The sequence below is a fragment of the Plecotus auritus genome, assembly GCF_963455305.1.
Source record: "Plecotus auritus genome assembly, chromosome: 6".
Taxonomy (NCBI): domain Eukaryota; kingdom Metazoa; phylum Chordata; class Mammalia; order Chiroptera; family Vespertilionidae; genus Plecotus; species Plecotus auritus.
The window spans coordinates 177212992-177226977 of record NC_137773.1 but is presented as its reverse complement, the minus strand read 5'-3'; the positions used below and the strand labels follow the sequence as shown (position 1 = coordinate 177226977).

Sequence of the window (13986 nt, the reverse complement as noted above, 5' to 3'; positions counted from 1 at the left end):
ATGGGGCAGGACACAATGCCGGCCTTCCCCTCGGCTCTGCTCCAGCAGCCTCTGCTCTGGGGGAAGCGGCGGCACCTCGAACCTGCTGGGTCTCAAGTCTCTCCCTCAAAAATGAGGATGCAGCCCAGTGGATGTGCTCAGGGGCTGAGCACCGACCTAGGAACCAGGAGGTCACGGTTCAATTCCTGGTCAGGGCACGTGCCCGGGTTGTAGGTTCAAAACCCAGTAGGAGGCATGCAGGAGGCGCTAATCAATATTCTCTCTCATCATTGGTGTTTCTATCTCTCTCGCCCTCTCCCTTCCTCTCTGAAATAAATGAAATATATATATATATTTTTTTAAATAAGGCTGTAGTCTCACTAGGTGGTAGCCCAGAGCTCTTCCCCCAGACTGGATATAAGGGGGCGTGGCAGGGAGAGGAGGCAACTTAGGTCTGCTCTTGCCATCTCTCACCTGGACCTCAGCCCCTCCCCCCCTTATCTTCCCTTAACTCCGTGGTCGGCAAACTGCGGCTCGCAAGCCACGTGCGGCTCTTTGGCCCCTTGAGTTTTTAGCAGAGGCCAGCTTAGGAGTACCCTAATTAAGTTAATAACAATGTACCTACCTATATAGTTTAAGTTTAAAAAATGTGGCTCCCCAAAGAAATTTCAGTCATTGTCCTGTTGGTATTTGGCTCTGTTGACTAATGAGTTTGCCGACCGCTGCAGGCTTACCTGGCCTGACAAGCCCAGGGGTAGCCAGCAGGGGGGGCCCTACAAGCTCAGAGCCTGAAAGTAACCGCAGGATGGTCTGAACATAAAATTCCCAACCAGAAGTGGGTCATGGTGGGTAGTCACAGCCTAGGCCTGGAGCTGCCTTGACAAAGGACCTCTTCCCTGAAGTGGTCTTGTCTATTGTCTCTGAGCCTCTGAGACCCCTCAGGGCACTTCCACAGCACAGAGCACAGAGCACGAGACCCCAGAACCCCTCATTGTTAGCTGGTTCCCCAAGTACCAGCTCTGTGTACTGAACACGTTAATTATTAACTATCCACGTAGAAGGAGTTTGGCCCCCGGTGGGTGGCTCGCTCGGTTGGTTAGAGCCGTCCTGTACACCAGGAGGTTTCGGGTTCAATTCTGGATCCAGGCACATACCTAGGTTGTGGGTTTGGTCGACAACTGATCGATGTTTCTCTCTTTCCCTTCCTCTCTCTCTAAAAAAAAAAAAATTGGCCGAAACCGGTTTGGCTCAGTGGATAGAGCGTCGGCCTGCGGCCTGAAGGGTCCCGGGTTCGATTCCGGTCAAGGGCATGTACCTTGGTTGCGGGCACATCCCCAGTGGGGGGTGTGCAGGAGGCAGCTGATCGATGTTTCTCTCTCATCGATGTTTCTAGCTCTCTCTCCCTCTCCCTTCCTCTCTGTAAAATATCAATAAAATATATTTTAAAAAAATAAAATAAAATAAAAAATTGGTAAGAACATATCCTTGGGTGAGGATTCTAAAAAGAAAAGAAAAAAAGTTTGTGTCTCTCTGCTTTCTCCCTCCCCCTTCATCTGGCACCAGTGAACTTCATGTCACCTTCCCCACAGCTTCTCATGTGATCCTTGTGGGAAAAGGGGGGCCACATACTGGACCCGACAAGCTCCGGGGAGGCCTGCGTGGTGGCCTTACAAACCCAGAGACCGGAAGAAACCACAAAGGAGGGTCTGAAATGAACACTTCCTAAAAGTGAGTCAGGATGGGAAGTCCGGTCCTAGGCCGGTATCTTTGACGAAGGTTAATCTTTACCTTACCTGAGTCTGTTTTCTTTTTGCACCAAAGAACATTGGAAGGTCTGAGTAATCCCTTTCTCTAGACCCCTCAGGGCACAAGCTCAGGGAGAGGGAGAACAGGAGACTACAGAAACCCTCATTGTTATCTGTCTGCCCCATCTCTGTGTGTTACACATGTTCATTGTTAACTATCCTATACCCGTCAATGTCCTGGGTTTCGATTCCGGGCAAGGGCACATGCCCTGGTTGTGAGCTGGGTCCCCAGTAGGGGGCGTGCAGGAGGCAGCCAATCACTGATTCATCATTGATGTTTCTGTCTCTCTACCTCCCCCTTCCTCTCTGAAATCAATAAAAAATATATTTAAAATAAAGTGCAAACCTGCCATTTTCTCAATCCATTGAGATTTTACTTCCCGGCAATTGTCATCAGTTGGGCTCAAATAAAGTCATAAAAATTCTCTACAGGTTTGAACATTTCTTACATTGACACTGGTCCCCCCTAACACCAAAGAGGGGCCCTGGGGGACACCCTCCACCTCGCAGCCCCCTCAGCCACGGGGGCCTGGACCCTGGAGGGCGGGAAACTCCCAGGATGGCCTTGGTCTGAGGACGTGTGAAGCCTGGCTCTCTCACCAATGGCGTGAGACCAAACCTGGTGCAGCAACCTCAGTCTTGGGTTCCGGCTAGGAGAGAATTCAGAGCCAAGACCCAAACCGTGAGAGATCATTTGTTTGGTAAGTCACAGGTGGGAAAGTAATTCCCAGAAGAAATGGGCTTAGGAAAGGAGTCGCGGTAAAGGAAGGGCCCTAGGAGCTTGGGAGTGAGGAAGCCAATGGCTACGTGCCTGGGGCAGGGACGGGGAGAGAGAGGGGGAAGGGAAAGGCCTGGGGCCTGGTCCTAAGGGTTTTGAGGGTGGAGATTGGGGTGGAGATGCTACAGGAGGTCCCCTCAGAAGATCTCAGTAGGCTCTTGGGCAGCTTTCCCGTGAGTCCTTGCCCGGCAGGGGTCATTAATCCATGCAGCTGGGCCTGACGTCACCCGTCAGCTGCTCTTGTTGCTTATCGGGGCCTGGAGCGGAAATACAACTGAGGCCTGGACGTTCTATCTCCAGAGAGAAAAGGTCAGGGGGTCCACACCAGCGATGTGTGAGGGGAGGGAAAGGCACCTGGGGGAGAGCCCCCCCCACCCCACAACTGTCCTTTGCACCTGGGCTTTCCATCCTGGTGACCTGCACCTGGCCCGTTGTCCTTGCTCCGCCTACAACACCAGGGCTTTGAAGAGTGAGGGGAGTAGGGGAGAGAGGAGCCCTCGGAGCTGTAACCTCCTCTCCCGCCCCTACTCCTTGCTCCTCCTTCCAGGAGCACCCTTCCCCTTTCTCCTCTGCAGCTTGGGTGGCACCTCCTCCAGGGAGCCTTCCTGATCCAGGCAGTGCCAGTCCCATTTTGGGGGTCTCACAGACGCTATGCTACATCCACCCCATCATAGTTCATTCTGGGTAACTGACCTCCCCCTCCCCCATTTCTAGTGCTGGACGACTCTGCCTCCATGCCGAGCACGTGGTGACAGAGAGCGGAAGGAGCACCTGTGTGGCCACACCCAGTGCCGGCGGGGTGGGGGGGAGCCCAGTGCCTGGGGTAATGTAAAGGCACTCCCTTCTCTAACCAGAATCGGCCGGAAATGAGTACACACGCAAGGAAAATCATGGCACGGCTCCCGTGTTCCGCAGTCACCGTGTCTAAAGGTAGTCAGGCGGGGCAGACCCGGAATGAAATGTTCTCCGCCTGGAGCAGAGGCGTGGGAGGGAAGGGGAGAGAGAGAAACATGGATGGAGACACGCAGAGCCTCCCGCACAGGACCCTGGCCCGCCCTTGATCTGGAATGGAGCCCACGACCCTTTTGTGTGCAGGCTGAGCTCTCACCACTGAGTCATGCCAGCCAGGGCGAGACGCCGGTTCCTGGGACCTGTGTCCCGCCCCCAGACACTCTGAGTCACCCCGCCCGCCCCTTCGGGGTGGAGCGCAGCAGTTAACAGCTGGTTCTCTGCTGCCACCGTGTGGCCACGCTGCTGGCTGCCCCAGGCCGGTGTCTCGTCGCCTACAGCTGGGTCACCGGCCCGCAGGTGTCCGCAGGAGCGCCTGTCCTCCTCCCCAGCTGTAGAGGCGGAGGCAGGCAAGCCCTGTGGGGGAGCCAGGTCAGGGGCCTGCAGCGCCCAAGTCTCCCCCAGGCGAACTCACAAAGCCTGGCCTCGGCTTGGCTCACGGCCGGTCCAAGGGCCGTGCAGCTGCCACCTCCAAGGAGCGCTGGCCATTCTGCCCTCTTTGGGCTCTCCCTCCCCTCGAGAACTAGTGCCCGCCTCTTCCTCCAGCCAGGGACCACCTTAGAGGCAGCCGGGGCCCCCCCTCACCACGGCAGAACCCACCACCTCAGCGGCAGCACCCTCGGTGGCTCTCACCTGGAGTTTGAGAGCCCGAGGCCTTGGAGACTACTCCGGCTTCACTGTGAACCGGTCCTACCAGGTCCTTCCCCCGGTCCTTCCCTTTGCACAGACTGCTTCCTCCACCAGGAGCACCTTCCCTGCTTGCCTGTCATCCCGCCCCGACCCCCAGATAAACCCACACCCCCAGGTGTCCGCTGTCCGAGGTACACACACTCCTCTCACTGTGGCCACCCCTCATCCCACCGGAACTGGGAGGAGAAGCTGAGTCCGGCAGGGTCAGGACCGCCAACAAGGACACCTCGGCCGCCTGCTGACAGATCACCGGTAGCAGCTGGGGACTCTGGCCCGGCCTCCCCCGGCCCCGGAGGCAGTGGTCTGCAGCCTTGGCCAGGAGCAAGGGGAGGGACAGCAGGAAACAGGCAGAAAAGCCGCCAGGGCACGTGTGCAGGGCAGGCAGCGAGGCTGTGGCCGCTCCCGAGGGCTTTGGGGCTCTAGGCAGGCGGCCTGCTGCCGTCCTCGTTCTACCGGGAGCGGGGCGGGACCAGGGGCAGGGGCTATGCTGCCATTTCCTGGGACAGTGAAGTAGGACCCTTCCGGGGCACCTTCGCCGAGGCCACCCACACGGACACTCCCCACATGGCTTGGTTTCTGCGCAGATATTTTGGCCCAGCTCTCAGGCTGATGAGCGTGACTCACGCTAGTCTGAAGACATACACAGCGGACGCTGTTCTCTGATAAACACTTCCCGTCTTCCACTCCCCGCGCCAGGGAGGTGGTCACGCTGTGGCAGAACGAGGAGGCCCCTGGGCAGCAGGGAGAGGCTCCCGCACCGCGCCCTGAGCTCTGCCCAGGGAGGGTCTCAGGAGAGAGTGGCCGAGGCTGGGCCTTCCCTGCTCAGCCTCCGGGGCTCCCGGCTGTGCCAGGGCTGACCGTCCCCACCTTATTCAGCCCTGCCCCCACCCAGCGACAGCAACCCATGGGGCAGAGCCGCAGCCGGGGCTTCCAGTGGTTACTGGTCCTCGGGGGCCCACTCAGGAGTGAGGGGAGGCACAGGGGACTCAGTGTGGGGGAAGGGCTGGGAGGGGCAAAGCCAGTGGGATGCTAGGGAAACCTTTACGTGTGGTGGGACTTCAGCGGAATGAAAACAGCTCAGGCCCAGGGTCCCACTCTGAGCTCACACGGCCTGATGCTGGTCGAGGGAGGGAGGGAGGGCGGGCGGGCGGGGGCGGAGGACCCGGTGTCTGTGAGCGAGAGTGAGTGAGCAAAGGAATCAAGGCCAAGGCCCCACACACGTCTTCCCCAAAGCACTTTAATGCACGCACCCAGTCCCTGCCTGCCGCCTGGGCCCGAGGGCCAGCCCCGCCTGGTTCCAGGGCTTCCACGGCCCACACGCATTCCTGTCAATAGGTGAGGGGCGTCAGGATGAAGAGGCGGTCTTCTTCCTTGCGGATCCAGCGCATCAGCTTATGGATGGCGTCCACCGCGGACGCCTTGGTCCCCAGCGGGCTGTAGCACATGTAGAGCTCAAAGGCACCTGTCACCTGAAGGAGGGGCACAGGGTGATCACCCGGGGGTTAGACACGCCCTGCGGCCCCTGCCAGGACCCCAAGCCCGGCTCGTCCCGGGCCGCCTTACCCAGGCCAGGAGGTTCTCGTTGGGGCCTGTGTAGTAGATGGTCTTGAGGGGGCGGGAGGCATTGTGGGCTCGGCTGTGCAGGTACTGGTAGAGGCCCAGCAGCCGCTCCTGCTCCTCCTCACTGGAGTACGGGGCCTCCATTTCAGGGCTGGAGGTGGGGGAGTGGGTGTGAAAAGGCCGGACTGCCACTGCCTGCTCTGCAGATCTAGAAACACCCGTTCCTGGCCGCCACGTGTCCTACCCTCCAAATGCTCCCCCAGGACAGGGCATTGCCTCCCCACCACAGAAGACTCCCCAGGAGGGGCTGGGCTCACCCAGACTAGAGGCCTGTTCTCCCCCAAGTTCATGGCATCTTTGCTGACCCTCCCTTGAGAGAGGCCAGTGGGAGTTTAAGTGTCCAAGACAGAGGGACAGGTCTGAAGTGGAGGGAAGGTGAGCTGGGAACTCTCTGGACCCCAAAGGGGTGAGGGGAGACAGAAGCAGCCCCATCTAGCCTCAGCAACGCTGCTGGAGGAGGGGAGGAGCCCCCATCCTGGGCTGGACCAGGGACCCCTGAGGCAGTGACTCCAGGACAAGGGGCCGAGACTTCTGTTCCAGCTTCCTTCCCCGGTGCCTCGGGCGTTTCCGGGCCGCCCAGGTAGTAAGTAGAGGTGTGTGCCCGTGGAGAGGAGGGCATTAGGGGTCAGCGTACAACAGACGCGGAGTCGCTCCGCTCCCAGAGTTTCCGCGCTGGCTCAGGCCCCCCCAGCCCGCTCCCCAGCCCGGCTCCCTCACCTGGTGAAGAGTCCTGAGCTCTTGGACTTGTAGAGGAAGTGGCGCAGGTCGGGGATGCCCACCTGGGCCACGCTGTAGCAGGGCGTGCGCAGCGCCTCCCGCAGCGCCACGTGGGCCCCGCGCTTGCGCAGGCGCTCCTGGAAGCGGCGGCGGCAGTCCGAGACGGCGAAGAAGTCCTCGCGGTCGGTGGAGACGAGCAGCAGGCACAGGTCGGTGTCGGGCTCCAGGTAGGAGATGTGCGCGTGGAAGAAGCCGGCCGCGTTGAACTTGGGCAGGCACACGGGCGTCCAGGCCTCGCCCTCGCGGAAGGACGAGGAGGAGCTGATGAGGTTGAAGAGCAGGTGCAGGTCGATGGGGTGCAGGAACTGGTCTCGGCGGCGCACGAGCGCCACGAGCTGGTTGCGGGCCAGCAGGATGGAGAAGACGAGGCTGCGCGCGCGGGCCTGCTGCAGGCTGGCGCTCACCGCGTCCCGCACGGCCGCCGCCAGGGGCAGGCAGCGCGCCGCGCCCATCAGGAAGCTGGGGTCCCGCGCCATGAGCTGCAGCAGGTTGTCGGTGATGCGCTCCGAGCCCGAGAGCAGGCGCCGCAGGTCGTAGTTCTGCTTCTGCTGGAAGATGTGGCTCAGCTGCGCGCCCGTCAGGAGGCTCAGGATCTGGTAGTAGATGTACAGCAGCTCCTGCGTCAGCTCCTGCGCCGACTGCCGCGTGCGCGCCACCGCCACCAGCACCAGGGGGCTCCGGCGCACGAACACTACTTTGTAGCCATCTGGGGGGGGGGGGGGGCGGGGAGGGGAGCGGGGACGTCAGCTGCAGCCCCTCGAGGAAGCCCTCCTGGATTGGCTTCACCCAACTCCCTCGGAGCCCTGCCTCCTGGCTCCTTGTGGCCTTCCCCATCCTCTCCACCCCCAGATGGCTCCATCCTCTGAGCTCTGCACACAGTAGGGGCTTCAGGATAGTGAGAAAAACAGCCGCTCACGGCCCCCTTTCCCTGAGGGAGCCCGGCCCTGTCCCTGCAACTTGCCTCACAGACTAGCACCAGCTGAAATCGGGAAGCGCTTCAGAAAAACACTCATTGCCATGCTAAATGGCAAGAAGAGCTGGGGGGGGGGGGTCTCAGGACCTGGGGTTTTGGGTCACCTCCCCAGGCTTCCCGCCCTCTCCAAGGCCAAAGCCCACATCAGAGCCACCTTCGGCCTCCACAGCCCTAGGGGGTGGTCAGGGTGTTATTGGCTGTTCAGATAAGACCTGGAGACAGTGCGTGGAGGGCCTTCCCGGGGCCGCACAGCACAGCCCACCCTCTAGCTCAGGGGTCCCCAAACTTTTTAAACAGGGGGTCAGTGCACTGTCCCTCAGACCGTTGGAGGGCCGGACTATAGTTTAAAAAAAAAACTATGAACAAATTCCTATGCGCACTGCGGGCCCGGGACGCGTCGGCGGCTAAGCAGGACAGGCAGCGGCCCCCGGCGGGCCGGATCCATGTCCTCGGCGGGCCGCATGTGGCCCGCGGGCCGCAGTTTGAGGACCCCTGCTAGGCCCCGGGAGTCCAACCCCGCTGGGAAGTGGCCATGGCCAGGGGAGCCCTCCCAGCCCCCTCAGGTGGCTCACCCGCGTGGATGGAGCGAATGGCGTTCTTGTCGGCCTCCAGGAAGGACACCAGGGCCACCATGACCCCCATGGTGCTGGACAGGGCTTCCTCTGACCCGTAGCGGGAGTACACGGGCTTCCCCGCCTCGCTCAGCACGAACACGTGCTTCTGGTGCAGCCGCCAGGCCTCCGCGGCCTCCTCTTCGTCCCCCTCTCCCGCGCCCTCCCTGGGGGACTCTGTGGCCGGTCTCCCCGAGGCCCCCGGGGGTTCCGCCCAGTCCTCGGAGCTTCCTGGCAGCATCTCCTCCTGCAGGTCCCGGGCCACGCCTGTCAGCTGGGTGCTCAGCTCACTGAAGTCCTGGCTGATCTGGCGCATGTCCGCAGGCAGTGGGGCTGGCCCCCCGGCACCCTCCTCGGGACTCTCCCCGGGAGCCGCCCCGTTCTCCGGTTCAGTCAGGTCCTCGTAGGAACGGGCGTGGACGAACATGGCACCCTCCTGCCCGGCACCTGCCAGCCGAGAGCACCAGTGCTTAGAGCAGCAGCCGCCGGCAGGCCCCTCGCCAGCAAGGTGTCTCCCAGACGCGCTAGCGTGACTGGCCGTCTCCATGAGGCAAGTCCCTCTTCCCTCTGCTACGGTCCGCCTGCCACTCACTGGCCACCAGGCTCCTCCGCCCGTCACACGGGGGGGCCAGGCCCAAGGCCCTCATGGCTGGGGCAGCTGCTGTCTGCCCGCCTCCCTCACGCTCATCTGACAGCCTTGTCCATGGCAGGCACACGGGCCTCTGTCCACCCGCTCCGTGGCCACACTCAGCACCGCCCACCTCCCCCAGGGCTTCTGCACCTGCTCCTCCCTCCGCCCGGGAGGCGCCCCCAGCCCCTCGCACGGCCTGCTCTGTCAGCTCTCGGCAAAGATGCTAGCTGCCTCCTCACCTGACCTCCGAGCCCAGCACTGTATACCTCCCTCCCGAAGATCTCCTGTTGGTGACTGTCCTTCTCCCCAACTGGGATGGGGTCCCCCCCACGGGCCCGAAGCTGGCTGTTCACTGCGGTGTGCCCGGTCCCCCTGCCCTGGATGCCCCTGTGCTCAGTGAATCTCCCCCTGGGAGAAGGCCACGCCACTGAAAGGGCCCACTAGCCTGTGACTCCCCCTGGGACCTTGTCAGTCTTCCTCTTCTGGTGTTTGTTTTTTTTGACAGAATAACTCAACAGATATATTTTGGGTCTCTATTATGAGTTCAGCGCTGTACTAGGCATTGAGGACACAACTGCTCTGTGCTCAGAGCTCAGAGAGAGATGGGCAACACGTACATCAAAAATAAAATTACAAAATGACGAGTGTTCTGTACAGAGCAGGCCTGCCTCGCGAGGAGGCGACATTCAGACTCGGGATGGCAGGGAGGAGCCCAGGCTGGGGGCAGGCAGCCCGGGGAGCGGGGAGCGGGGAGCGGGGCCGAAGTGTGCGCAGAGGAGGGCAGGAAGCAGACCGCGCTCGGGCCCCTGCAGGACCCCCAGCATCTGACAAAACGCCCAGTGAGCTGAGCACACACTCGATGGCATGGGAGGGAGAGAGTGGAGGGAATCCAGGCCGACCCGTAGGCTGCTCTAGCGGCCAGCTCTGCACACCCTGCCCGTACCTGGCTCCATTCCCTGGGCCAGCCCTGGGGTGGGGCTCTCGGCTCTGTCCGCACTCTGCCCATCTGCAGGAGCCAAGGTGCCGTCGGGGCACTCGCTGCTTCTCTTCCTCGGCATGTCAGCAGCCATCCCTTCGGACCTCCTGTGGGCAAACGAAAGGCATCATCCAGAGGAAGGGGAGGTGCTGTTGGCAGGGAACACTGGCATCATTAAGAGCGATGAAGTGTCCCTCCCAGGACCCAGCTCAGTCCTCGGTGGTGGGGGGGGGGGTGGCCTCTGAGTATTCCCCTCTAGAAAGTGAAGTTGGTTGCCCTGACCTATGTGGCTCAGTTGGTTGAGTAACATCCCGTGCACTGAAAGGTCACAGGTTCAATTCCCAGCCACAGCACATGCCCAGGTTGTGGGCTCAATCTCTCTCTCTCTCTCTCACTCGCTCTCGCTCTTGCTCTCGCTGTTCTTTTCCTGATCATAAAAGGAAGAATTCATGGTTATCTATTCATTGTCGAAAACTTGAAAAGGACAAAAATAGTATAAAGAAAAGATGTCATTTCCCCACCACGCACATTTCCCACTGTTCACACTTTAGTGTATTTCCTTCTAGTCTTTTTTTAAATGTATATAAAAGGTAGCTTTTTTTACAAACTGGTAACAGCAGGTAAAGCTCATTGAATGCCTAGGCAGCCGCTAAGGGGTGTGGATTAAGTCAGCGGTTCCCGGCCACTGCTCTCACAGGCAGGCGCTCCTCGGGGCTAGCTCTAGAGATGAAGGAACCAGGCTGGGGGAGGAAGTACCCGGCCCGATGTCACCGCAGGAAGGAGGCGTGAGAGCTGGGAATTGAAACAGTTCTCTGTCCTGATACCTTTCACTGAACAGCCCAACAAGCACAGTTCTCCATTCAAGACGGAGCTGAGCCCGGCCGGCGTGGCTCAGGGGCTGAGCATCGACCTATGAACCAGGAGGTCACAGTTCAATTCCCAGTCAGGCCCAGGCCCGGGTTGCGGGCTAGATCCCCAGTGTGGGGCGTGCAGGAGGCAGCCAATCAATGATTCTCATCATCGATGTTTCTCTCTCTCCCTCTCCCTTTCTCTCTGAAATCAATAAAAGCAAATTTTTTTTTAAAAAAAGAGTTGAGCCGAAACCGGTTTGGCTCAGTGGATAGAGCGTCGGCCTGCGGACTGAAGGGTCCCGGGTTCGATTCCGGTCAAGGGCATGTACCTTGGTTGTGGGCACATCCCCAGTGGGGGGTGTGCAGGAGGCAGCTGATCGATGTTTCTCTCTCATCGATGTTTCTAGCTCTCTATCCCTCTCCCTTTCTCTCTGTAAAATATCAATAAAATATATATTTTTTAAAAATTGTTGAGCAATCATTTTCTTTCTGGATATGTAGGCACTTGCCATGTGGCCTCTGGAGGCCCCGCCTGCAGGGAAGACTTGTCCCCACTAGTAATCGAGTGTCAGGAACGTGTCTGGAGAGGGACCTGAGTTAACCTGGTTTGCTTTCATAAGTCTCAGTTTTCTCATCTATAAAATGGGGACAGTGATAATACAGATTCATCGGGCTGTGGAGAATTAAATGAGATGATTCATGTAATCTGGTTACCCCGGCGCAGAGCAGGCACGGTACACTCAGCTGCTGCCATTCACACATGATGACTATTCTTACTTAGCATTCAGACCACGTGTAGCTGTACTTAACACGGATCCCCCAGTGGTCTCTGCCCTGTAAAACACTCTGAGAGCCCTAACCGGTTTGGCTCAGTGGATAGAGCGTCGGCCTGCGGACTGAAAGGTCCCGGGTTCGATTCTGGTCAAGGGCATGTACCTGGGTTGCGGGCACATCCCCAGTAGGAGGTGTGCCAGAGGCAGCTGATCGATGTTTCTCTCTCATCGATGTTTCTAACTCTCTATCCCTCTTTCTTCCTCTCTGTAAAAAAATCAATAAAATATATTTTTTTAAAAAATAAAACTCTGAGAGTTTGCTCCCCTCGAGCCAGGCCCAGCGTGAACCGGCCTGGGAGAACGTGTTTCTGACCTTGTGAGGCCAGTGAGCTCCGGCCTGAAGTGACCCACCTGTGATACGGGGCCAAAGAGCTGTCTATGGGACTAGGGCTGGGCCCCGGACGTGCAAGAACAGACCATTCATTCGCTCTCTGCTGCTCCTGGAAGTCTCTCCCAAGTTGGACTCCTTGGTCTGCCACATGTTCCTGTCCTTGGGCCTTGCATCTGGGGCTCACAGATCCCAACAAGGTCTACAGCAGCTTCCCCAACGTCCCCTGGGGCCACTGCCCAGACACCTCGTGGCTTCAGGTGTCTGAGTCAAGCCTGGCGGAGCAGTACCCACATGGAGTGGGGGTAGGGTCCGCCGGCCGGGGCTGGTGAACGCCCCCTTCACCGCAGCTGCCCTGCCACCTGAGACCATGCGACATCTCAGCATCTCCAAGGCCAACTGGGGACCCCGCCAGCAGCCCTGATGAAGCAAACAGCTCTCCAGACACTCACCCTGGAAACCAGGCAGGGAGCAAAGCGCACCCACCCGCCACTGGATCCATAACCTGGACAGCCAAGCTCCTGCGAGGCTGAGCCTGCAGCGGCTGAGCACGAGAGGGCTCTTGGAACCCGTCCCACATGAGGTGCTCCCTGGGGGCCCCTCCTCAAGCAGCTTCTCTGGAAGCCCCGGGCTACTTTGCCTAAAGGTGCTCAGGGGTGACTGGAGCAACGCCAGCAGCCAGGCCTCCCTCCCTCAGGTGCCCGCCCTGAAGGGGAGGGGGCCGGGCCAAAGCCCCTCCCCGCTGGCTCCCTCTTCCTGCTTAGAGGGAGTTCCATCCAGCCTTGAGCCTTTGGGGGGTGGCCTCCGGGAGAGGGGTGCACACAGGGCCCAGGTGAGGCTGAGTGTAGGTGCTTCCGCAGGAGGCTTCCTCCAGACGGAGAGCGTATCCTGGGACTCGCCACTCCCCTCTCCCACAAAGGCTGTGCGCCCACCCCTAGCGAACTCGAGCGCAGAGAGGGTGGCTCACCCAGGACGAGGGGCAGCCCAACAATGAGTCAGAGCACCCTCGTGGGCACAGGCCCAAGGCCCAAGGCCCAAGGCACGTTCAGGGGCTGCCCCGCTCAGCCCAGTCACCTCTGCGGATCTTGGAGAGAGAACTCTGCGGGCGGAATGTGTGCATTGGGGGGCGGGTCCTTCCTGGCCACTGCCCGCTCCAGGACTTCGCCCTCCCGGCCAAAGGGGGGCTCCAGGCCTCGCCTTTTGTATCCCCCAGCTGGGGGGACCAACCGGCTAAAGGACCCCGGAGAGAACCTGTCCTCCTACCGCAGAAGGCAGCGCAGACAGCAGGACCCCTTCCCCCCACCTGCCGTCCAAGCCCCTCCCTCCAAGGATGACAGCTCTCCAGTCTCCCGGCGCCCCCAGGCCACGTGGGTGGGCAGTCGGACCTACCTGTTTCTGCGGGGGCCCCAGGACGCACAGAACGCCGGTCACTGCCCTCTGCCGGACCCCCGGGAGGGCGCTGGGATCGGGCCGGGCCGGCACTGAGAGCGCAGGTTTGCGGGGCCACGACACCCTGTGGACACCGACATGGCCACAGCGCGGACCACCGCCCCCGCCCCCCGCCCGTCGCCCGGCCGCCGGCCCAGGAAGCCTGCCCTCGCCCGCCTCTCCCCGCGGAGGCCCTGCTCCAGCCTCTTGGCCCGACCCTGCCCGTCTCCGGCTGCATGATGGGAAATGGAGTCCGCAGAGCGCGGGCGCCCGCGGGGCCGGGGGGCGGGGCGTCCGGTCCCCGCAGCACCCGGGCCGGCCGTGATCCGGGTGGGGCGGTCTCGCCCCGCCGCGCCTTCTCCTGCGTCCTGTCACGCCCAGCGCCTCCTCCAAGTCCCAGTCCCGAGTGGACCAGAGGCCCGGCCCCCCGGCCCCCCCGCCCTCCGCACCAGAGGCGCATGTCGGGGGAGAGAGGCGCGTTGGCGTGGCTCTGTGACTGCGGAGGGCCGTGGGGCTTGGAGAGCTCTATCGATGTCTTCAGCGGGCTGCAAGGATGTAAGCTCTTCCGTTGCTGCTCAGGAGCACATACTTTTAGCCACGTTTTAATGCTATACGGAGAGGCTCTAAAACAATAATTCTCAAATCTGACTGCACATAGAGTGACCTGGGCAGCTGAAAAACAGAAACAAAAACCCTGA

At 60.6% G+C, this 13986-nt stretch overlaps 1 protein-coding gene across 2 annotated transcripts; it reads right to left on the bottom strand.

Moving 5' to 3' along the window:
* Window positions 1-5479: 5479 nt before the first annotated feature.
* Window positions 5480-13518, bottom strand: MON1A (MON1 homolog A, secretory trafficking associated). Of its 2 annotated transcripts, none has more exons than XM_080672666.1 (6): window positions 13250-13518; window positions 9816-9955; window positions 8203-8688; window positions 6598-7363; window positions 5824-5971; window positions 5480-5729 (listed from the first exon to the last, which is right to left on the bottom strand). In XM_080672666.1, the coding sequence occupies exons 2-6, from the start codon at window positions 9940-9942 to the stop codon at window positions 5589-5591; spliced, it is 1668 nt and encodes a 555-aa protein (XP_080528792.1). In that variant the 5' UTR covers window positions 9943-9955; window positions 13250-13518; the 3' UTR covers window positions 5480-5588. The 2 variants fall into 2 exon arrangements, with proteins under 2 accessions (XP_080528792.1, XP_080528793.1); XM_080672667.1 differs by lacking the exon at window positions 13250-13518 and adding an exon at window positions 12935-13054.
* Window positions 13519-13986: the final 468 nt, after the last annotated feature.

What these genes read in the sequence shown, in the direction of transcription:
- MON1A (XM_080672666.1), bottom strand. Translation starts at nt 9,942, where the DNA reads ATGGCTGCTGACATGCCGAGGAAGAGAAGCAGCGAGTGCCCCGACGGC. An exon ending in GGCCCAGGGAATGGAGCCAG is followed by an intron (nt 8,689 to 9,815) that starts GTACGGGCAGGG and finishes CTCGGCTGGCAG; the next exon opens with GTGCCGGGCAGGAGGGTGCC. An exon ending in ACGAGAACCTCCTGGCCTGG is followed by an intron (nt 5,730 to 5,823) that starts GTAAGGCGGCCC and finishes CCCCTCCTTCAG; the next exon opens with GTGACAGGTGCCTTTGAGCT.